Source organism: Sinohyriopsis cumingii, chromosome 7, assembly GCF_028554795.1.
Source record: "Sinohyriopsis cumingii isolate HCF-2022 chromosome 7, ASM2855479v2, whole genome shotgun sequence".
NCBI lineage: Eukaryota > Metazoa > Mollusca > Bivalvia > Unionida > Unionidae > Sinohyriopsis > Sinohyriopsis cumingii.
The window spans coordinates 63,848,868-63,873,518 of record NC_142967.1 but is presented as its reverse complement, the minus strand read 5'-3'; the positions used below and the strand labels follow the sequence as shown (position 1 = coordinate 63,873,518).

At 35.3% G+C, this 24,651-nt stretch overlaps 1 protein-coding gene across 1 annotated transcript in view; it reads left to right on the top strand.

Moving 5' to 3' along the window:
* The window catches only part of LOC149795395 (steroid 17-alpha-hydroxylase/17,20 lyase-like), a 79,108-nt gene extending 55,456 nt beyond the window's left edge, over positions 1-23,652 (top strand). Inside the window, exons 7-11 of the mRNA XM_089965178.1 lie at positions 1,338-1,552; positions 9,466-9,594; positions 17,994-18,098; positions 19,600-19,734; positions 21,882-23,652. Of these exons, the coding sequence (XP_089821304.1) occupies positions 1,338-1,552; positions 9,466-9,594; positions 17,994-18,098; positions 19,600-19,734; positions 21,882-22,228 (931 nt within the window). The 3' untranslated portion in view covers positions 22,229-23,652. The remainder of the gene's footprint in view (positions 1-1,337; positions 1,553-9,465; positions 9,595-17,993; positions 18,099-19,599; positions 19,735-21,881) is intronic.
* Positions 23,653-24,651: the final 999 nt, after the last annotated feature.

Below are 24,651 nucleotides of genomic sequence, written 5' to 3'. Positions count from 1 at the left end.
AGACAGATAAACATTAATGTCCATGATACCGCCTGCAAATAATCGCTGACAAATAGCAGGTGATTCATTGATGATCTCTGGGGAATTATTACTGGCTCGTTTTCCGCCAATCAGAATATCTAGTTGTTCAGCATCGGTCAAGGACGTTGCTGAGACATGGAGTAATAAGACGGTTCCCCCTGGTACCTGAACCAATACCATTTCCAGTTGCGCCGGGTGTAGAACTTGCATCATACCATTATTCTTCTTCCTCGCTTGCTTGGACTGGTTGCTATGGTTGTTGTTTTTGTTGTCGTTGTCGTTGTTTTATGTGTTGTTGTGGTGATAGTTGTAATTGTTTAATATATGTTTTCTTCACTAATAAACGCAATATATCATCGATCATTAATTTGAACCCTATCAATTCCGTAGTGTATAGGAAATATCCATTTGTACCAGGTTTCACGACTTACATTATCATCAGAGTACTCGGGTTTTAGAAATGTTTCTCTTTGATCAAAGCTGTGCACGGCAAGTGCAGGTAATCTTACAATGTCAGCATTCTTATGAAGGAAATAATATCTTCGGTAACTTTATCATTCACTTCAGCTCTGACTCTTACTTGTTTTGGTTCTGATTCTGATTCTGGTTCTGGCATACATTCCTTTATATCACCTATTTCAGCACGAGCTTGGTCAATACCTTCAAGCATTTCTTCCATTGGTTGAGCAGCAGCTATTTCACCTGGAAGTTCTCGTAGAATCCGTTTTGTTTTTTAGTTCTTTCTGCTATTTTTCCCTTTGCTTTAGCGGTTTGCTCCAAGTGGGAAGAATGCCTTTGGTAGCCTTCGTAACCGGTTAAAATAAATGTCCTACACCCTCTGTAAATCTCACCTTAGACCCCTGACGCTCTTGTAGTTGTCGCTTGACAGAATCACGGACTGGAGATATTTATTGCCTCTAGTCGCTAAGATAGTTTTGTTAGATTCCATGGTTAGTTTTATTATTGATATATTAATGATTTAATTACACCACACTGGAGCAGCAGGGAGGGTGACGTTTCTTGCCTGATGTTTGTGTGTGTGTATGTGTGTGTGTGTGTGTGTTCACATATTTTGCAAATGTTAAATATCACCTTATGACGTCACACAAAGTACATTCCTGACAAGAGATGGTGCTTTAAAATATAATTAAATTTAAGCCATGTTAGTCTTGAAGAATAATGGAACAAAACGTTATAATATTTAGTTAAGATGTGAGCAGAATATATCGCTGATGCTCTTTTTATACATAAAATCTTTGATTAATTTCAGTAAAATATTTTATATTTTTGTTTACCTTGCCAGTTTTATGTTTCAGTTATGAGTTTGACGATCCTAAAATGCAGAAAGCTATGAAAGCGTTGGATGATATATCCTCTCTGAATGGTAGCCTTTTCTTTGTAGAGGATTTCATACCACCACTCAGAAAATGTCCCATGGGAGCGTACAAGAAATTCTTGCAATTGGTGAATGAATTGATACATGACTTTGTAGGCAAGGAGTTCTACAGGCATGTGGAAAGTTATGATCCAGGTATTGAAATATACTAGTGTACTAATATCAGTACCGGAAGTGATGTGTCGCTGAGTCTATCTATAATTAAAGGGCATGCTTTCTGACTTCGTTCTTTGCATGCAATATTAAAATTAAAACTCATAAATAATTTTGAACGAACCAATTAAATAACTCTTTAAAAAATTAATTAACTTAATCTCAGCTTTACAGTACAGATTAAACCTGTTGTTTTCTTGCAGCTGAGAGTTACAACAAAAAAGGATAAATAGGAAACACAAACAGCAACAAGAAAAGAATAACCATAAACAAAATCGTCAAATAATGATTAAGACGGTGTCTGGATGTTTCAGATATATCTCAACAATACTTATTGTTGTTCTTGTTGTTGTTGTTGGGTTTAACACCATTTTTTAGCACACGATAGGCTATACATAGCTGCCAGTATTAATGGTGGAGGTAGAAGAACCCGGGAAAACCATGGAAAGAACCACCGACCCACGAGAAGCTACTGGCAAGCTTTCTTACATACCCACATTGGCCGAACCCGAGACTCGAACCCACTCAACAAGAATTAATCCATTCGGCTGATGTTGGAGACTCGTCAGTACTACTGTCTTATTTTCTTTGTATTGTTGTTGTGGGTGTTTTGCGTACTTTTGGTGAGAGAGCGGTACATGAACGTTATGTAGCTATCTAAGCACGCAATGTAGAACCATCGTTTCAGATCGAGTGTAGCATCGGCTGCCTTTACTAAACATGAAAGTTTCGAATTCATCAAACTGTCATCTCGCGTCTGTTCAGTATGGTACATTTTAGAGAGGAATCTTTTACATTGTAGCTTCTTAACCAGCACTTCATGGGAAGATACTGTTCCGTCAAACTTATGAAAAGCGGTCACACATGTGGAAGAAGCCAAATTAGACTTTCCATCCATGTATGCAGGTTCATCTGTAAAACATGTTATTTAAGTAAATACCATGAACTGAATACCTATATCGTTATTTGGTATTCCTATTATTATTATTATTATTATTATTAGTAGTAGTAGTAGTAGTAGTAGTAGCATTAGTAATGTAGTTCCACTATTTAGCAAAGTCATGAAGTAGATGCACATGTTGTTTTCTCCCAAAGGCATGTTCCACAAGATCACTGTTTTTGCTCACCTATTTATCCCAAAAATTTAATCAACACTGTCACTTAAAACAAAAACAAACCAAAGACAAAAATCTGTGATCTTGTGTGTTGTGCGAAAACACAAATTATATTACTAACTGACATATGACATATGACTATGAAACAGAAGATTAACTCTTTCTTGAGCTAGCTTGGATAATTACTCTTAAAAACAGCTGTTCACGCTTCAAACAATATCTGGAATAACCAAATGTTCAGCTCGCCCAGATGAAAAGGGTAGTATATATGGTCTTAAACTAAGTAACAGAAAGATGGGAAACGAAAATGTTTTCTACAATGCAACAAAAGTGAATGTTAAAAAGCACAGTATTGATAATTAAATCTAAGATGATCATACATGTTCTATCATAAGTCCAGAATTATAGAATGTTTTGAACGAATTTTAATAACGTTGAACGTACTGATATACCAGTTTCTTGCATGTGCTAACGTACCAATAATATTGATGCATCACATGATATAATCCATAATGTGTTGAATGAATTCACAGTAATTCCAAAATGGTGTTTTAGTCCAAAACGTCAGTGAGCTTTGTTTTAATTCCAATGAATAATTTCAATAAATGATTCCTCTCAAATTATATCTGAACACATCTAAAATATAATAATATATTCCTAAAGACTGATATGAAACAAGAATGAATACATATTTACCTAGTTTCCATATATACAGTGTATCACCTTTCCCATGACACAACATTATTTTCTAGAAAACTAATCATTTTACTAATTTATAAACAAGGTAAGGCATTAAACGTAAATTTGAGCAATTGTAGTACTGTTTACCACTTATAGCCATAACACTATCACGTAGATATTACATGACAATAGTCATTTAGACTAAAGCTCTACCCTAAATCACAGACAAATATCAAGCACATAATATAAATTAGATTTGCATAACGGAAACGGATGACTTAAGTGAGAGGCATGTGATGAATAGAAAATTAAAGAAACATGATGTGTCTATTGTTATTAACACAGTAACCGAGTCTTTACTTGCCTTTTCAGACTTGTTTTGTAAAATTAAATGACCACTTACCTTAATGAGAAAGGATGAACAAGTGTCTCCTCATCGATTAACTTGTTTCATCAGATAAAGCTTTAATTGACAGGCAAATGAAATATACAAAACTAAAGCGTTTTAACACCGGCTATGATGTCATAAATGCCAACTCATTTCTGCTTTGACTATAGAACTGTTTTTCGCATCATCATGTCATGATGCTTCAATCATCTCCCTCTGACGGTCTGGCAATATTAGTTTTCGGGGAAGGGGATTTTATTTCAAATCGAGAATTTTTTAAAATTCTTATCTCTCAAAAACTCTTTTCCACTTACATGATAGTCGCAATATGTTGTTTTGACTAATAATCAGAGGAAACATATCTTTGTCATGTTTTTCAGGGCTGTTTTAAAACAAAGAGCTCCCCCCAAAGAAAATGTAATGTTTCTTTCTTTATAATGGAGATCGCCTCGCTTTGAAATTTGACATATTTTCACCTTTGAGTTGCTCTGACAGTAAAATTGGTGTACGATGCATACTAGTAAGATAAGAAGTTTACATGTTGATTCACGTGTTATTCCTTTATCTAAATAATGCATTCCTAGTCTAACAGATGTTTAATTTGTATGCATAGAGTTGTCGCCAGCTGGGTAAAGGTGACCGTTAAGACGGATTTGACTGTTTAAAATTTTAAGTGGATTTGACCAGAATAAGCAGGACCAAAACAAAAGTCGTCCCTGCAGTAAGGAGCGGCCATGATTGCAGGTTATGTATATTCGCTCGGTTCGGAAATCGTGCGTGGAATACGAGTGAACTGTCAATACTATATAAACAAACTATTTTGCCTCGATACGATAGAGTCAAACGCTACAGTCAGTCCGAATCGGTAGTAAGTGCAATATCCTCCATCATGTACTAACAAAATGGATTACATGAAAATAATTTAAAGCGTAGAGAGCGTTGCAGAGTTGTTTCATACGCTTGCATTGTGACATATACCCATGTAATGACGTATCCACTTTCTGCGACATATGCTTACGCTTTTATATATATAAGTTTTCTATTGCACCCTGCACTTCACGACCGGTGGCGCATTTGGCTGTAACTGGTCATCATATTGGTAATGATACACATTATTTTTTCCTTTAGACCATTTTAAAACTAATACAATTCAGTACGGCTGGCAAAATATTTCATTAACCAAAATAGTAAGGTTTCTTTAATATGTTAGGAAGTCACGGTTACCCTTTAGAGAATGTGTCTCATTGATGGACAACAACTTGTCTTGCACCACTATATTGTTTTCGGACAAAGAGAAAGAGACTGGAGTGTGCACAATATGACGCCTATGCTGAACCATCGCGTATACACTGTAGACTGTGTTGCTATGCTCATACTAGCGTGTACAAAGAACACACAAGAACTCCTAAGGATAAAATAAAAATCAAATTAAGAAGTCATGCCTCTAATTAGGATAGACGAGTGATTTATCAGCTAACAAGATAGTTGTGTAATTGCTTGTGCTAAAGTAACCACAATTTATTGTCGTAATTTGCACCATGTATTTCCGTATCCGGTATCAGCAAAATTAGAAATGTCCATTTGTGAAATGTTATGGACATTTATTGAGCCCTTGTTTATTCTCATTCAGGTGTAAATTAATATATTTTGCATTTCTGTCATTTGTCTCTTTTTCTCTTTTTGTTCGCTCTTCCATTTATTTATTCTTAAGTCTACTGTTAGTCTTACTTATAGGCACCTACCCTTGTTTGTTCGTCCGTTTCATTCTGCATTCCTTTTAATTCTGAGACTGACTGGAGTAATCGAAAACCAAATTAATTAGATTATCGTCTCAATAATAACTATTCACAAGAAAAAGAGTCAGCGGAAAAATCTTAAGCTACACGACTAATTATACTGAAACAGTCGTGGTGTACGTCTTGTGGGAGATTATTGTAACTTTGTTTCGAACGAAACAATATGCGCAAATGAACTTTTGTATGCATTTATGATTGTAGACAGTAAAAAGATTGTATTGGTAGGTAAAGGCAAGTAAGTAAAAAAAAAGGATATGTATCGTGACAATAACAATCAGTGTGGAATGTTGAGAAATATCTAATTATTATTAGGAATACTAGTCCCTGTGGAATGTTGAGAAATGTCTATGTATTATGAGGAACATAAGTCACTATGGAATGTTGAGAAATGTCTATGTATTCTGAGGAGCATAAATGAATATGGAATGTTGATAAATATCTATGGACTAAAGGAATATATGTCAGTGTGGGATGTTGAGAAATTTCTATGCATGCGATTGCCTTTATACGTTCCTCTTGACCTTTCGATATTTTGACGTTTTAACCTTAATCTTAATATAGTGAAATGTAAATATGAATGTGATATTGATTCAGAGCGTTTATTGTAACTTACGTTTCTGAAATAATTTAGATATCATGTTATTGATTTATAGTCTTTAGTTTGCTGGACATGTACAGTGGTTTAAACAAAAAAGCAAAGCCCCGCCCCTGAAAAGCACCCCCTCTAAAAAAAAAAAAAACAATCAAAACAAAACACAAAGGAAAGAAAGCTCTGATTGTAATTCAAAGACATATTTTAGTCATTATTATTTATGCATTTTCCCGTCCATTCACGAGATTGTTCGTATTTACAGATAAGAAAACTCGTTCTGTCCAAAAAATAATCATAAACAAACTTCTTGAGAAAATATTGTTTAACGCTTCTGATAAAATTCTAGAGAATTACAAGTAATACATTTTTTGCGATGTGTATTCCTCAAAAGCTGAAACCGGTGGCAAAGCTGACAACAAAGTTGCGACCAATTTTTAATTACACTCTGACCATGCCTAATACATTTTAGTGTATAATGTAGGCTATGTATGAGTGAAGTCATTTGCAAATGATTTTTACAACGTTGGTGATAAGTTTATTTTTATGAAGGACCGGCTGGCAGTCGCTCTTTGAAAATACGAGGGAATGTGTTATTTATTAACAAGGTATACTGAGACAAAATCATTAAGAATGTTATTAATAAAGATACTGGCAGAAAACTCTTCCCGCATTTCTAACAAGAAATAATATATATTTTTCCCTGGTTCATTCATTTTATTTTTTAATTATCATATACCATTTCAAATCAATAATAAAAATCTGTCATATGTCCTCCCAGTGTTGTCAACGATGATATCTGAAAAGGGATAAGTTCACCGTTTCACTTAGTTCGTCCTGAGGCGTATAATATGCATTTGTGGCCTCTGGTTCTAAGAATCGGATACCTCCTTCATACGGCACCGTGCTTTGAGTCCTGTATGGCCATTGATTCTAATAATTGGATACTTAATTAGTACGGAACCATGCTTGATGCCTTATGGCCTTTGATTCTGCGAATCGAATTCTTCTTCATACCGAAACCTGAATGAGGCCATAATAGCCTTTGATTCCAAGAAACGATGCTTCCTTCATATGGCACATTGCTTGAGGCCACAAGCATTTGATTCTGATATCTGATACTCCCTCATATCAAATATTTGTTCTCAATATGTTGCAATGGTATTCCTAATTGTGTGTGTGTGCGTGTGTCTGTGTGTGTGTGTCTGTGTGTATGTGAGAGAGAGAGAGAGAGAGAGAGAGAGAGCATGTAGTATATGCGTGGAAACTCACATATAAACACATATATTCCTTACTGAAAACATCGTCTCATAACTACTTTTCTGTAGGGACCCCGGGTGGCCACATGGTCTAAACCAATTGCCTTTTTTGATCACTGTCATCTCACTTCTGTCCACGTGCGTTCGAGTCTCGGACTCAGTCAATGTGGATTTGTGAGAAAGCAACCAGTAGCTTCCCGTAGGTCAGTGGTTCTTCCCTGGGTTTCCAAGGTTCTTCTTCCACCAGTTACACCCTCTGCCATGTATAGCCTATCCTGCTCTGAGAAATGGCGTTAAAGCCGAAAACAATAACAAATACTCCTGTGGTTCACCAAAAAGGTTGTCTGTGGCAATTTTCAATGATGACAACTGGTTGAAAAACAGACCTTTGGATGATCAGACCAGTATCCTCGAACTAGGCTAGCCCCAAGTTAGAGAATAATAGGGTGGTAGATCGATTAAATGCAACATAATAGTAATTCTGGGGGATATTATTGTATTTTTTCATCGCCTAAGATTCACCGCAAAAACTACAAATTTTAGAAAGGACAACCTAATGATATTATACCGGCAGCGTTGATCCAAATTAAGGCGCGGATTGTATTAGATTTGGGAACCATGACAGCCAATTTAAGTATTGGTATCCGAAATACATATAATAAAAACGCCTGACTGTACAGAGAGGCGAACTGACACACTTGTGGGAAATTAAATTATACGTAATCTCGTTCAAGTAGACTCTTGTGTGACTAAGAGAGATCTACGTCGACTGAGAATCTGGTAACGGTCATTACATTTGATTTTTACCGACACGTATAATCTATTTCTTTTCTGGTTTTTAGGGGATATGTTGGGCGGGGGTATACAATACATCATCGCTACCATAAAGGCCATCCACGTTATTTGTACAAAAGCTATAAACGTAAACATATTGGTGATGTACTTAATAGGTGGCGGCATAGATGTACAAGCGGGCGGCTTGTTTACCTTTGTATACCTAATGAGGTAATGAATCATTCTGGTGATTTTTAATATTTTCATGCTGAACTGTTCAATCCAAAACTTAAAGAAAAACATGATTGTGCATTTAGGGGATCATCGTTTTTATTAAGAACCTGATTAGTCTGTCGACTAATCAGCGACTTTACCAGATGTTTGGTATGACTTATTCTGATTTGATGGACATATTTATTTCAGATCCTCGAATAGCAAAGATCCCACAGTACTACGTGGTAGGTCTGATTATACGAGACTAAATTATTGTTGCATATCGGTCATTCGAATCTTCGAGATAAATGCTAAGGATCATATCTCGACTGAGTACCGATAACTGCCTTTAACGCCGTTCAGACCGCCTCTGTTAGTTACAAAACAAGGTCTGAACGAGAAGTTGCGAATGCATTCAACAAAATGTTTTCACTAGTAACTTCTGTGTCAATCCTGACATGCACAAAAACAATTGCATTACAATTTGAATTTATTATTAAAATGAAATCCTAAACTAACGGGACAGCACAATCAGTTTATAGGTTTGTCTGTCAAAAAAATAATATATTAATTGCACGAAACGGTTAGATCCAGGCAATGCTTGAAACAATCTGAATTCTTATTTTTACTGCCTTCTCACTTTTATTTGATTTTTCCATTCCGTGTCTCGCTTTTAATGTGTATTTTTCATATTTATTTTATGCATATCTCAGTCATCCTAATGTTTTGTATTATAAAGTATTCTTTGTGCGAGAAAGGCGATACTAAGTTCTTAGAACTTTTTTGCCAATCGAATTGCATTGTTTGAAATAAAAGCATGCATAAACCAGTAATCAACTGATACTGAATAATGACGTATGTACTTATTTATGTGCTTGTATTTTACTGCAAAACTGGACGCGTAAACGATCTCTAGTAAAAATTAGTTGCAGGTACAAATACTAATTTTTCTGTTAACTGAATGATTTGGTTCCCTGTATCACCAAAACAGGGAATGTTCCAAAACTTGGCGTCCTACTTGGAAACGAACAAATTAGCCATGCTTTGCTGATCTGTAATCATTATGCTTTATGAATATAGAAAACCTCCGGGATTTCACTGACCTCCTGATACAGGCCAGAAAAGCTGCAGAAGACGAGGATGACGAGTCAGTACTTGAATCTCTCACAGATGATCACCTGATTCATTCTTTGAATGATATATTTTTCGGTAAGTGTTTGTGCTGTCTCAGAGTTAGTGGTGAGTTTGGGGTGGTTTGGTGTTGTGCATCACATTAACGCAAGCAGGTTATCTAATGTCTAGGCAAATACGAGCAAAGTGCCTTTCCCAACTGCACACTACGGTTGCCGATCTAGGACTGATCCGCTTGTAGGATCTGACAGTTAACCGCATACACGCACATATGGTTTATTATTATATGCTAATTTTTGTCTCCGTTAACTTTATATTGTCAAAATAGTGCAGTATTTTACGATACTGAACACCTTCAGATTGCTCTCACGTTCCCAACACGTATGACCAACGATAGTATAGTGAATTAAGAACTAGTGTGTAAACAAACCATGTAGTAGTAGATGCGTTAGGTTTTGGTTGATTAGATTTATTTGTGCATGAATTAAAGCAGCTGTTTCGTCCACTTTAAACTATAGATGATAAAGCTAACGATGAGGACGAGTTCACTGTGTTACAAACGAAACTTTCAAACAATCATACGAATGAACGTGGTATACTTAATGTCAACAACAGATTTGAAAATACCGATCTTATCACTGAAACAGTTATTCAGGAGAATATTAATATCTTTTCACAAATAGAATGGTTAAGACCATATCGAGTTGTCTCTAGGGTCTAATTAAATATACCATAGAATAGCATATTGAGGCCAAGGGCTATCGTATATCTATCAGAGATGTACCATTTTACAAGTCTGTCAAACACTAGATTCGAAAGAAAAAAACACAGCTGAAGGTTTTGGTAGGAGACTAACGGCCTCAGAGCCAATAATCCAAAACGACGAAATGTACTACTTCCGTTGGGTAAATGGAATGTCACACAACAGCTGCATCTCAATTTTCCCCGTGTAACTATTTTGATACAATGTTAGGCTAGCAATAGAAGACACTGTATGATGTTACGTATATATGATTTAATTCATATTTATTTTAATTTAATTGTTTGTCAGTTTTAAATTGTTTATTATATGCAATTATAATGTAAATTTATTCACTAGAGATGATACTTTTTCAGAGAATTGTTTGACCTTGACTGTTAGTTTATAAACACCAGGTCTTGATCTAAATTATGACCTTGTTTCAGAATCTGTAGCTATTTTCATAACAAGTTCTATTTTATTTTCAAATGATTGGTTGTTTCCAAGGTCATGATGGAATTACATTTAAGATGTAAACAATTTTTTTATTTTTTATTTCTTGGAGGTAAATGATTGGTTGTCGTCAGGATCATTTTTGGTGCAAACACGATCACGTGACCCCCCCCCCCCCTTCGATTTCGCAATTCTGGTTTTTTCATAACTACGCATTTGTTAGTTTTAATAGAAATGTGTAGAGATAGATTTCTCATTTTTGGGTATTCCCTTAGATTTTTAAATCTTTAGTGAGATCGACAAGATTTTTCTAAAATATCGTCAAAGTATAGAATTCTTTTGAATTTTATTCAGGAGGGTTTGGAAAGTTTTGAAAATGGAAGTGCAACTAAAAAATTTGGAATTAGAGATAAGATAAGTTCAGTTTCAGATAGAAAAGAAACAAATGGAAAGAGAGATGGAAGTAAGACGAATGCTGTTTCAGAAATAGAGTGATGAAAGACGTGCAGTTTCAGAAAAAAGATGGAAGTAAGACGCATGGAATTGATGAAAGATAGTGAGGAGAGAGAAAGACAAATACAGTTACAAAAGGAAGAAAGAGAGAGACAGACAGACAGATGCAAAGAGAGAAGAATGAAAGGGAATTTCAAATTCAGTTGAAAGAATTAGAGCTGGCAAAGGGAAAACACTCCCCTGCCTTTTGATGTTTTAAAACATATCAAGTTAGTACCTCCTTTTCTGGACGAAGAAGTAGACAGATATGTTTTCGTTTTGAAAGAATTGCTGAGAGTTTCAAGTGGCCGAGAGAGTACTGTACTCTATTATTGCAATGTGTACTCACTAGTCGAGCTCGTGATATTTACATTTCACTGTCACTAGAATAGAGCGCTGACTATGATTTAGTTATGGACTATATTTTGATGGGTTACGAATTAGTACCTGAGGCTTATCGGCAAAAATTCAGAAACTATAAAAAAGAAGCTGACCAGACCTACGTCGAATTTGCAAGGGAAAAACACGACAATTTGATAGGTGGTGCTCTTCTAGAAAGGTTAATAAAGATTACGAAAGTCTCAGACAACTCATGTTGGTTGAAGAGTTTAAGAACTGTGTTCATTGTGACATTAGAGTCTATCTTGATGAGCATAAGATGGAAACCTTTGAAAATGCTCGTGCCGCTGACAACTATGCTTTAGCTCATAACGTTTCTTATGTAAATAAAACTTCTAAACAACAGTCTTCTGGCAGAAAAGTATTTCAGCCTAATACAAGCCCTTTTAAAATTCAGACTGGCATAACTTCTAAAAATCAAACTTCAGAGAAGCTTGATTCAAGATCCTTGTCTCTTCCTACGTGTACCTAATTCACGAAACAAAGACAAGATATTTCTGATTGCTACAAATTGAAAAATAGGCATCAGGATCAAGACAGACCTATTCCAAATGCTCTTATTTCTAAGAGGTCACGGTCAAGGTCATGTATTAAATGCAATACATTTGTTGGGTCTAACAAACCCCAGTCTGATTTGATTATGGAGAATTATGAACCATTCATATCGAAGGGTTCTATATCACTCTTGGGTGATTCGGCCAATCCTATCCCTAATAAAATTTAAGGAACACAGGAGCTTCTTAGAATCTTTTATTGTCGGGTACTTTGTCTTTTTCTGAGACGTCTTCTTCTAATGAGAGTGTTCTTATTCAGGGATTAGAGTGCGGCTTTGTTAATGTTCCTCTCCATTGTGTAAATTTGTCATCAGACTTAGTTTCAGGACCCGTGACAGTCCTAATGGTCTCTGTTTTACCCGTTGAGGGCATTCATTCATTACTAGGCAACGACCTAGCTGGAGACAAGGTTGTGGTTAATCCACTTGTAACTGGCAAGCCTTGCTTGGATCAGAAATTCGATCCAAATGAAAAAGAATTCCCTGATGTATTTACAGCTTGTGTAGTTACCAGAGCTATGGCAAAGAAAGCTCTTGAGAATGATGTTGATAAGGAAAGTATTCCTTTAGCTGACACATGTATTGTTCAGGCTTTTGATGGGGTCACTTTTACTCCTTGTTTGGATCAGTCAGAAGGTATTGATGACAGTGATCCTCTTTTAACGACTCATTCTCTGTATTCTAATCAGGGTGATAAACGACAATCAATTGTCGTCAAACAGGAAGAAGATACTGAGATCTGTTTGTTTCAGAAGGCCATTAGTGAAACTGAAGCTACTGAAGTTCCTGTCTGTTATTTCATTAAAAATGAAATTCTTATGAGAAATGGAGACATCCCGAGGTACCTGCTGATGACGAATGGTTAGTGAACTATCAGATTATAGTTCCAAAACCTTACAGACAGGAAATACTTAGTTTGGTCCATGAAACTCCATTGGCTGGTCATTTAGGGATCAATAAAACTTATCACAAGATCTTAACTCACTTTTATTGACCAAAAATCAAAAGTGATGTTGCCAAATACTGTAGATATTGTCATACTTGTCAAATGGTAGGAAAATCAAATCAGAAAATTCCCAAGGCTCACCTACAACCTATTCCTGTCTTTGACGAACCATTTAGTAGAATTATGGTAGATTGTGTTGGTCCTTTACCTAAGACCAAGTCAGGTAGCCAGCACCTGTTGACCATTATGTGTGCGTCAACAAGGTTTCCAGAAGCAATTCCCTTGACGAATATTAAATTTAAAACAACAGTAAAAGCTTTGATAAAGATTTTTTTACTCAATTTGGCCTTTCCAAGTCCGTGGAATCTGATCAAGGCTCAAATTTCATGTCTGGAACTTTCCAGCAACTTATGTAGCAATTAGGCATTCAACAATTTAAATATTCTGCCTATCACACCGAGAGCCAAGGTGCAGTCGAAAGATTCCTTCAGACTTTAAAAAATATGATTCGATCATATTGTTTAGATACGGGTAAAGATTGGGATGAATGGATTCGTTTACTATTGTTTCTTGTTAGGGAATCAGTTCAAGAATCTTTAGGTTTCAGTCCCTTTGAACTGGTTTTTGGACACACTGTGCGTGAACCATTGAAACTATTGAAAGAAAAACTTCTTTCTAATGAAGATTCTGAAATTAATCTTCTTGATTATGTTTCTAATTTTAAATACAAGTTGTCAAAGGCTTATACCGTCGCAAGAGCAAATCTGCACTCTACTCAATCCAAAATGAAGTTAAGATATGATAAAACTCGAAGGAAAGGAGTTTTCATCCTAGTGACAGAGTCCTGGCTCTCTTGCCAATACCACAAAATCCTCTTCAGGCCAAGTATTATGGTCCTTGCACAGTTGACAGGAAAATTTATGATTTAAACTACATCATAAATACTCCTGGGACGCGTAAACGAAAACAACTCTGCCACATTAACATGCTAAAAGAGTATATTGAAAGAGATAGCCAAGGTAAACATGCAATTAATATTTAAGTGAAGGAATATCATCAGATTCTACTGACATTGGAGTGACAAATGTTCGGAATTAAGAAATTTTGAAAGATCTGGACTAGAAACTTTCACATTTGCAAGAGCAAGAAAGAATGAACTTAAACAATTATTATTTGAATATGAGCACTTATTTCCAGATGTTCCTACAAGGACAAACAAACTTTTACATGACGTTGAAATTGTAAATTCCAAACCTGTTAAACAACACCCGTACAGGATGAATCCTCTCAAACAGGAATACTTGAAAAAGGAAATTCAATATTTGTTGGAGAATGATTTTATAGATCCCAGTAAAAGTGACTGAAGTTCACCATGCATACCTGTTCCAAAACCAGATAAAACTTTCCGTATGTGTACTGATTATAGGAAGGTGAATAGTGTGACAAAAAACAGCTTCATTCCCATTATCGATAACCGATGACTGTATTGAAAAGATTGGAAATGCCAAGTATGTCACCAAATTTGACCTTCTGAAGGGATTTTGGCAGATTCCAACAATGGAAAGAGCAAAGGAAATTTCGGCATTTGTGATTCCAGATTGACTTTACTAATATAAAGTAATGCCGTTAGGGATGAAAATGTCGCTAAGTACATTTCAACGCCTCATGAATATGATTACCTCTGGTCTAGACAATTGTGATGCTTACATCGATGATGTCATCATCTACAACGACACCTGGAAAGAACATTTAGCAACAATTCGGAAATTCTTTGACAGACTCACAGATGCATGTTTGATAATTAATTTATCTAAAAGTGAGTTCTGCCGTGCTAGTTATCTTTTCTAGGACATGCTGTGGAACATGGACAAGTTAAACCTATGGACGCTAAGGTCAAGGCTATCTCTGAATTTCCCGTGCCTGTTAATAAAAAGCAACTGATGCGATTTTTATGTATGGCCGGATACTAACGAAAATTTTGTTCGAATTTTTCTAACATTGCTGAACCCCTGACAAATTTATTGAGTAAGAAAAACAAATTCCTTTGGACTGAAAAATGTCAGGAGGCCTTTGCCAAGTTGAAAGCCATGCTTAAAAGCGCGCCAATTCTTAGAGCTCCAAATTTCAGCCAATCTTTTAAACTTTCTGTTGATGCAAGTGATGTTGGGGTTGGGGTAGGTTTGATTCACGAAGATGAAAGTGATATTGATCATCCAGTGTGCTATTTTTCCAAGGATATAAATAAGCACCAAAGGAATTATTCAGCAATCGAGAAGGAATTCTTGGCTTTGATATTGGCATTACAACATTTTGAGGTCTATCTTAGTTCAGCTCCTTCTTCGATTGTTGAATGTAGTGACCACAACCCCCTTACTTTCATCGGAAATATGATAAATAAAAATTAAAGACTACTAAGGTTGAGTTTGTTGTTGCAGGAATATGATCTTGACATCATGCACATAAAGGAAAAATATAATTTAATAGCAGATGCACTTTCCCGTCTATAGAAATGTATTTTTTTTTCATATACACTGTTTGTAATTCATAAGAGTAGTACTTATTTTTTCTTAAAACTCACGTATTAATCTATGGTAAAAAGAAAGCTTTATCATATAAGTCTTTCTTTTTTATTTTATGGGGGAAAGTTTTTACGTGTATATGATTTAATTCATATTTATTTTAATTTAATTATTTGTCAGTTTTAAATTTTTTATTATATGCTATTATAATGTAAATGTATACACTAGAGATGATATTTTTTCAGAAAATTGTTTGACCTTGACTTTTAGTTTATAAACACCAGGTGTTGATCTAAATTCTGACCTTGTTTCAGAACCTGTTGCTACTTTCCTAAACAAGTTCTGTTTTATTTTACAATGATTGGTTGTTTCCAAGGTCATGATGGGATTACATTTAAGATGTAAACAATATATTTATTTCATATTTCTTGGAGTAAAATGATTGGTTGACGTCAGGGTCATTTTTGGTGTAAACACGATCACGTAAACCCCCACCACCCTTTCGATTTTGCAATTCTGGTTTTTCCATAACTACGCATTTGTTAGTTTTAATAGAGATGTGTAGAGAGAGATTTCTCATTTTTGGGTATTTCACACTGATGTCGTCGAGTTAATTTGTTGTAGCCAGATTTTGAGTTAATTATTTTTAGATCATTTGGATTTCAAAAGGATTAATTCTTTATTCTCTGGAAATATTTTGAAGGGTGCTCACACATACATTTTGGAAAAACATTGCTTAGAAATTTAATTTGGATTTCCAACATCGGAGTTCCATTTTTTGTATTTCTACAAGGAACTGTAGATAAGCACAGTACTGACTACAGCATACGTCATCGTCGTCCATCTTGGATTTTGCATCAGGATTCGAACTTGAAATTATTAGAACATTTATTACTAGGACTTTTGCAATCTAATTCGTGGATTATTCTTAGATTATTTTTGGATTTGATTCTTGAAACCGTAAGTTCTTCTCTTTTTTTCTTTCTTCATTTTTACAGAATTTTCCAGGAAAGTAAATTATTTGTTAAATTTTATGAAGCTTGTTGTTTTCACTCTTTCTGTGTTACTGTTTATTCGAGCCTAAACAGGTAACAATGATACAGGTCATAGCTGGGGTCCCTTTAACAGCGAGATGCAAGTGACACATAAGCTTGTATTCTTATGCTGGTAATAAGATTGGTAATAAATATGCTTACATTTATGCGTCTTGAATTTCCTCAAAATGTACTTACTTGGTTGTTCAAATCCGACCGACCTGTCCTGCAAAACCTGATACAAACCGTAGTTGTACTGGAATTTCGAGTAGCCTAAATTTCAAGCTGAAATCCATTCCCCTTACTGCAGTGAATGGACAGAGTAATCCAGTTCCTCTTAATCCGAAAGCAGAACTGAGTTGGATCAATAGAGAAACAAATCCCATGTGCATTCATTCACAATATGACTCTAAATTTAAATTTTCTTTGAAACGATGTATAACGCGCGACTAAGTTGAAAGGTTGGTGGGCGGAGCTATGTGCACATGAATACTGTTATTGTGTATTGATGAATATACGGTTGTGAATTTATTTTATAATAAATCATAAATTCAGTTTGATTGTTTCTTGTAATGTCTTTTATTACTGAGCTTAAGTAGCTAAACAAAATGAGCATAAAATGAAAAGGTTACTGCATTTGTTTGGGAAAATATAAACTCGTTTTTTTTTCTTCTGAAAAATACTGTATTTTTTTAAAGAAAAATATCGTTCATATTTTCCCATACAAATGCAGTATCCTATAATAATGCTGCTGGAGTAAGTATCGTTCTGGTAGACAAAATATTTAAGTTTACAAGGGCGTTATTCATAATTCTGGTTGAAAATTGCATATATCTATACTTATAATTAAATCATCTGACGGACATCGGTGCGATGGTCATGTTTCGTTGTCCATTTTGGTTTTACCAATCAATTTGGTTTTCACATTTATGAAAGAGGAAAACATTTTCAGAACATATGACTACTAATGACAACACGAATACAACGCTTTGTTTGATAGGTTACTAAAATTATCGGGACCAGAAATTTAAAAATGCACCAGAACATGAACTTTTATCGGTGACTGTCAGATCTCCATTATGACGGAAATCTTTCATGTAGCACATATTTCTAAAAACAAAAGGCAACGTTTCAGGTTTGTCATAATCATTGAATGTAATGGGTGTTTGCGGTAAATTTTGAGCAAATTACATCTTCAGATTCAACGCATCTTTTGCTCTGAACGTTTCACAATTACAATGAGGCTGATGATAAAATTAATGATTAAAACGTGTTATACTATGTGCTTAGAAAGATTAGTTTTTAATACAAATCCTTTTACAACATCGAATTGTCGTTACAGCGGGTATTGACACTACAAGAGCAACACTTCGCTGGGTCTTTCTTTACTTAGCGGCCTATCCTGACATGCAAGAAAAGATACAAAAGGAAGTTGATGGAGTTGTTGGTATGTTTTATATTATCATATTTTTACATTTGCTGTTCACTGAAAAAATAAAAGAGCTACACCAACAAAATGTACATGTCAATAATGTCAAGCTTAATTAGGATTCGCAGTTCACCGCTGGTCATTCCTAAAACTGGTCCTGTTCGATTCCTCGCGTAATCTCAGATCGTTGAGATATTTCTTGGACCGAATTCCGGAGTCGATGTCAGTCGTGTGCCTGTAGGTAGTTTATGTTTATGGCCCTTTATAAAAATTAAAATTGCAATAAGGAATTTTATTTTAATATAGTGATATGAAAGTTTCGTCATAATTTTAAAATGCATGCCTAACTGTAAAAGTACCTCTCGAAAGAAATAGTCCCCAAACAAATGAGCAAATATGACAACTTTCTTATACGTTTTTTCAAGTTGATGAGTACACAGAGAGAGAGAGAGAGGGAGAGAGAGAGAGAGAGAGAGAGAGAATCTGAATTAAGGGAGAGAGTTACTCATTAAAACTATCAGAATACAAAACGGTATATTTGATTATTAACCAGATCAGATGATAATAATACAATTTAAATCATTTAGGCTGGTTCGTATCAGGCAATTTGTTTTTAAAACATGTAATAATTATTCTCACACACATATATAAACACTCATTGGCCTCAAAGTAATAAAAGAGCGAAAACCAACAAGTTTTTTTAAAATTTAAAAAAAAAATATTTTCGTAGAATGCAAAGTAAAATGTCAAAAAAATCTTATAACTAACAGTATTGCGAATTAAATCCTAAATAATCTTAGAATTTCTATCACGTGTCCTAAAACAATCTGAAAGACACGATTATCACTAAGAAAGTCCAACAAGTATTCACAAATGTTCTTTATTGCATTTCATTCCATCAAATTATAATAATTAAAATATAATTTGGAAGATTATTAAACATTGGAGTTTTAAGCCTTAAGCATGTAATTTATGTGCTGAAAATTTTCTCAATTAATGCTCACAATATGAATTACAAATGATAATAAAAACAATTCTGCAGTTCGGACGCAAGTTTGTAATAAATCAGTCTCTTGGTCAAGGGATCATATTTGCACTATTCAATGGCTATTTGCCACTACTGACACTTTGTTTAATTACACCACGTTGTTTATTTTCGATGCAGCAGACATATCAGCTTTTCTGTTCTATCAATTCTTAGGTCTGACTACTCTAAATTGGTTTATACCAAAATGGACGTAATTAATATAAAATGTCAGGGTAATCATCCCTGATGGAACGTCAAACAATCGTGTACTGTCTTCTTCATTTTTATTCATTATTAAAATCGAGCAATCTAACGATTTTCAGTAGGCTTTATCCCTCACTGACTGTTTCAAGGAGGTTACCTATAGATCGTTCATTCCTTTCGTATTAGTATCTAATAAGAGACAAAACTAAATAAGAATAAACGAGGTGGTCTTCTTTTTATTGCTATATGTAAACTAGAGGACCTAACTGTATGTATGCCAATTTTCAGGTCGTGACCGTTTGCCAAGGCTGTATGATCGACCCAACCTGCCATACACTGAGGCTTTTCTCTATGAGGCCCTGAGGCTGTCTACAGTAGCACCGATAGGTGTCCCACATCAGGCCGTATGCGACACGAAAATAGGTGAAAACTCTAAAAACGATTATGCACGGTTTTGGCTGTAACTTCTGTCTGTAGTCTGTTCAGGACGGCTAATGTCAGCTTCTCAAAAGGCCCCAGCTTAATAAATTGTAAATGTACATGCTTATCAGATAACAGTTTTACCTAATTCACCATTTTCTCTGAAACATTAAGTTCGTAGCCACACTCAGTATGTACTGTTTATGAATAAATTAAGATAGATTAATCCCACTTGACCTTTACATTTGATTGTATGGTTATTTTTTCTCGAACTATCAATGAATCCATTTACTAATTTCTTTATTTCTGGCATAGTAGCTCGTTTTAGTCTGCGACATACGACTGAATTCTTTCACAATCTGGAAACACTGTGATGAGAAGAAATGTAGTTTTTGCTTTGTCTATTTTCTCAAATAAAACTTATTTCTGAAACATTTCCGTGCTCCCGCTGTTTTGAAATAGTACACTAAAAGACAACATTACTTTATATTAGCATGCAAAACCTGGCCACACGCATTCTTTATTGTGATAATGTTTTCACTGGCAGTCATGTCACGAGCAATATAATTCAATACAAAAATAATTTTATATTATGTTATTTTATATGACATATGTTCCACGAGGTTTAACGACATTGCGAAAATGTCCAAATATACAAATGGTTTATCCAAGTAGCGCTGTAAGTTTACGTTCTGTCAGGATATAATCTCTATTAGAAGTTGTTAGTAGTCGTCCTAAGCATACTTTGTCCCTGTCATTTTTCTGTCACCTAAAAATGTGCAAAACCAGGTAGAGCAGATCTTAAATACTAAATAATTTTGCGGGATATGACTCTATATCTCGAAGGTTAAAAAAAATTTGTTCAACTACAGGCCCACTGGCCAATTGTAGCATACAGGCTTTTTTGCGGCCCGTGCTCAGACGAGTCGGTTTTTTAATTATGTTTTAATTACTTTAATATGTATCATGTATGGCCTACGATATATACATTTTAGGGTCCAAATTGCCCAAGGTGTTGAATATGGCATTTTATCGTTTACTTTCTTTTATAATCAAAATTTGAAATAAATTACTCGGGCGAGCCCTACTTTCTAAGGGAGTACGTGCTAGCTCAGTATCAGTCTGAATTCAACTAAAATGTAGGGGAACTACTTATTGTGGGGATCTGATTAGCTGCGTGGCCTAGATATCTACGTCATGGAGTAAATGACAAGGTGAAGCTTAACACCAGATTGATGAACAATCAAAGTTAATTTCCTGTGGAGGTGATAATTAGCATTTACGCCCTGCACCATGATATCAAGAAATAGAGTCGAAGGCTTCACACTTCGATTGATATAGGCAGATAACAATCTCCACAAGTTTGATTGATCTCATGTAAACTATGGATATAAATTTTCCATTATTGAAGTGTGTAAGATAAAAGCAACAATAAAAAGACAGTTCCATACCATTGTTTTGTATTTGCTTACACATGCTATATCATCAGCCTCTGTCATTGTTTGTCCTGCATTTTCACTTTTGTGTATCACGTGATATGCATAACACATTTACATGACGCGTCGCCGATCTCTCATATCCACCATTTCTAGCCCGCCGAATAAATTTAAAACTCTGCTTCAGAGATTAGAGGGAAAAACAATGGGAATGGCTGTTCATATGCTGTAGTTTTTGGTATTGCTTAATATATCATTAATGTAGTCAAATCATCAAAAAGTAAATAAAACGATTTAATTACCATTACACTGATATAGTCACATGATATAAAATCAAAGAATACAGATTAAATTAGCATTACAAGTGAATTCTTCACCTTGGTCCGTAATGATCGAGATGGACGTACTAATATATGGTTCATATACTTTATCTTGTCATTATTTAGAAACAAAAATTGTTCTTTCAGTTTAAAATTCTTTACAATTTTGTGACATTATCTGATAATTTCGATACACTCAAATTCGATAATAAACTGACAACAGTAAATGTAGACACTAGTGAACAAATGGTTTGAATTCATGAGTTTTAAGGTTAAAACAAGAAACATTTTCATCCATTTTGCTGGACCCTGACTTCAAAAGTCAATTAGACTCGATAATGGGCAATTTAATTTCGTGCATTTCTAAGTATATTTGCATAACGTCCATTTCCAGGAGAATACGACGTCCCTAAAGGTACCATGGTCGTCATAAATCACTGGGCACTGCATCACGATCCGAAAAATTGGGAAGATGTCAACACATTCAAGCCAGATAGATACTTGACGAACGATGGAGGACTGGGACCAACGCCGGACTATTGGCTTCCATTTTCTGCCGGACCCCGAGTATGTCTCGGGGAGTCCGTCGCTAAACCGGAACTACATCTTCTTCTCGCTTCACTAATGCAAAGATTTATCGTGAGGCTTCCAGAGGGCGCTCAAGCAGACTTTGCGCCATTAAATGGTATTAACGTAAATTATCCTAAAGATCAAAAGCTTGTGATAAAGCCTAGAAGCTAGGACATTAATGTTGCAATATAACCATATTTGTATGCTGCAGATATTAATCACATTGTAAATATGTTCACACTAATTTCCTTATTGAAAACTAAGAGTGTTTGTTGAATACTAATGGAAATCGGGCAATGTGAGGTAGAATCATTCACCTCTTTTACGTATGACCTCTGCAAGTGCGTTTGTTAGCATGTATGTAGAACAGGACATATTAATGGTAGTTTAAGTTTAATACCGTATGTACTCGCTTATAAGATTTGTTCAGCTATAAACAACATATACACTGATCTGCCGTATCATACTATGTGGTGCCAGATCAAATTATATGTTGTTTGTTCTACTAATTGCTCCAAACAAAATGATTGGACTCAGATCTGCAGACGCATTATGCGACAGTATATTTCGGTCTTTGATGTTTGGAGGCGACTTATACGTGAGTTTATACCATTATTCGTGAGATCTTGATGAATATTAATGTATCGCGAAAACGAGGCTAAGCTAGGCAAATTGAGAGACAATATGGCGTCCTACTGCACATCGAGTAACGATCTGAAGGGATTCTCTGACATTAACGTTCTACAATGATAGAATTTGAATGACCTGTGATTTCCCTTACATTTAGACACAACAATATGTTTTATCAACAATTTCATTAATTCTCATCCAGTCTCTCTGTCTCTCGTATTTTCATTCAACTTGTCCTCTCATAATTTTCATTGTACCGGTGCTATCTCTCTTCTCTAACGTGGTCATTTTCGTTCTGCTGTTTCTGTTTATTTTTTCAACGAAATAATAAAGTTCACTTTTTCTGTAATTACTACTCGTACGTCAATTCATAATCAAAATGTGCTGCATGGACGGGCGCCCAGATTTTGATGACCCCGTTTTGTGGAATGGGACTAGGGTAACACTTTTAGAAACCTACCATTATAAAACACACATACATACACTCATTTGCTTCATCGACAAAACGTATTTTGCGTTTGGATTCATCTTTATTACATCATTCCGTTGCAAGAAAATACATACACACCAACAATCATCCAGTTTCTTACCGTAAAATTCGGCCCCTCATCACCATATTGCAACAATCCATTTTCTACGAAGCTCCATCTTCTTCACTGATGGAATATGATGGAAGCTTAAATCTATATGAATTATAGCATTGCCATTGCACAATGGAACACAACAATATTCGTAACGATTTTTTTTCCATTGCCAGTATCAGTTGTAGTAGCCATGGTTGCGAGGTAAAATGAAGCTGGTGCCTAGCTTAGTCTCGTTTTGGATACGTTGACCCAGGGTCACATGAATACATGAATACATTCTGAGAATGATCTATATAAACTAAATACATTAATGAGGAGGCAGGTATGCATTTCTTGTACAATACTAATAAACATAGTTGAATAAAAATAAATATTCGTTTAGACTGAGAAATTTCCATTAATTTATTTCGTTAATCAAAACTTTTTTGACCGTACAGCTTAGCTGAATTTATTGAAAGAACTGTTTTTCGCTTTTAAAAAAATATCAATGTCGAATTATGCGATGACAAAATTACTGAATATGTGTAAATTTATGTGACTACCCGGCTTGATATTTCTTCTTCAAAATTCGTCCTCCAATCATAATATCTTAGTAGCAACGTTCCCTCTAAGCTGCGCGCGCGGCCGCGCAACTGCTCAGACGTCCCCGCGCATCGCAATCGACGAAGATCTAAATATTTTTCTCAAGTTACCGTAATGCTTGCACAATGCAGCGCGCATAGAGCGCACATCTACCATTCGCTTAGAGGGAACGTTGCTTAGGAGAACTACTACTACGTGTAAATCCGGCCCTCCCAGGCTGAACATTTGTAGCTGAAAAGCTTAAACGTATCTGCCGACATACGTTGAAGGTTAGACAGAGTGATCTCCCCTTGATACTAGGATTGGCGCCAGCTGTGACATGTTACCGATTTTACCTATGTAGAACGTAATTGGGCCTTTTCCTACAGGTAAACTTGTCGCATAATAGATAGTGCAGTGTCTACTTCGTAAGTATCAATAATTTATGGTTTAGTTCTTATTTTCTTTGTCTGTTCAAGTTTTTGTGTGCAATATGGAAAGCTCGTTTATAATGCATTATAGCAAACGCTATGGTCGGTTAGGGTGGCGCTCTATAGTTTCGTATTTTGCATATTATTAAATACAAAAGGAAAAGAATTTTCCCCGTTTTCCTAGCTGGTTATTCTGGCTATATAAAAAAAGGACCTTCTATGACTTAGGTATTGTTCTAAGAACTTATAATTCACATTATTTTGATGTATGATTGACATGTAATATGGCTTATAGTGTATACTGCTTGGCATTCTTCAGAAGTGTACCTTTCAAAAAACTGCTAGCTCCGTTTTGTCATTTTTACTTCCTGAACTTCAGAGGTAAATT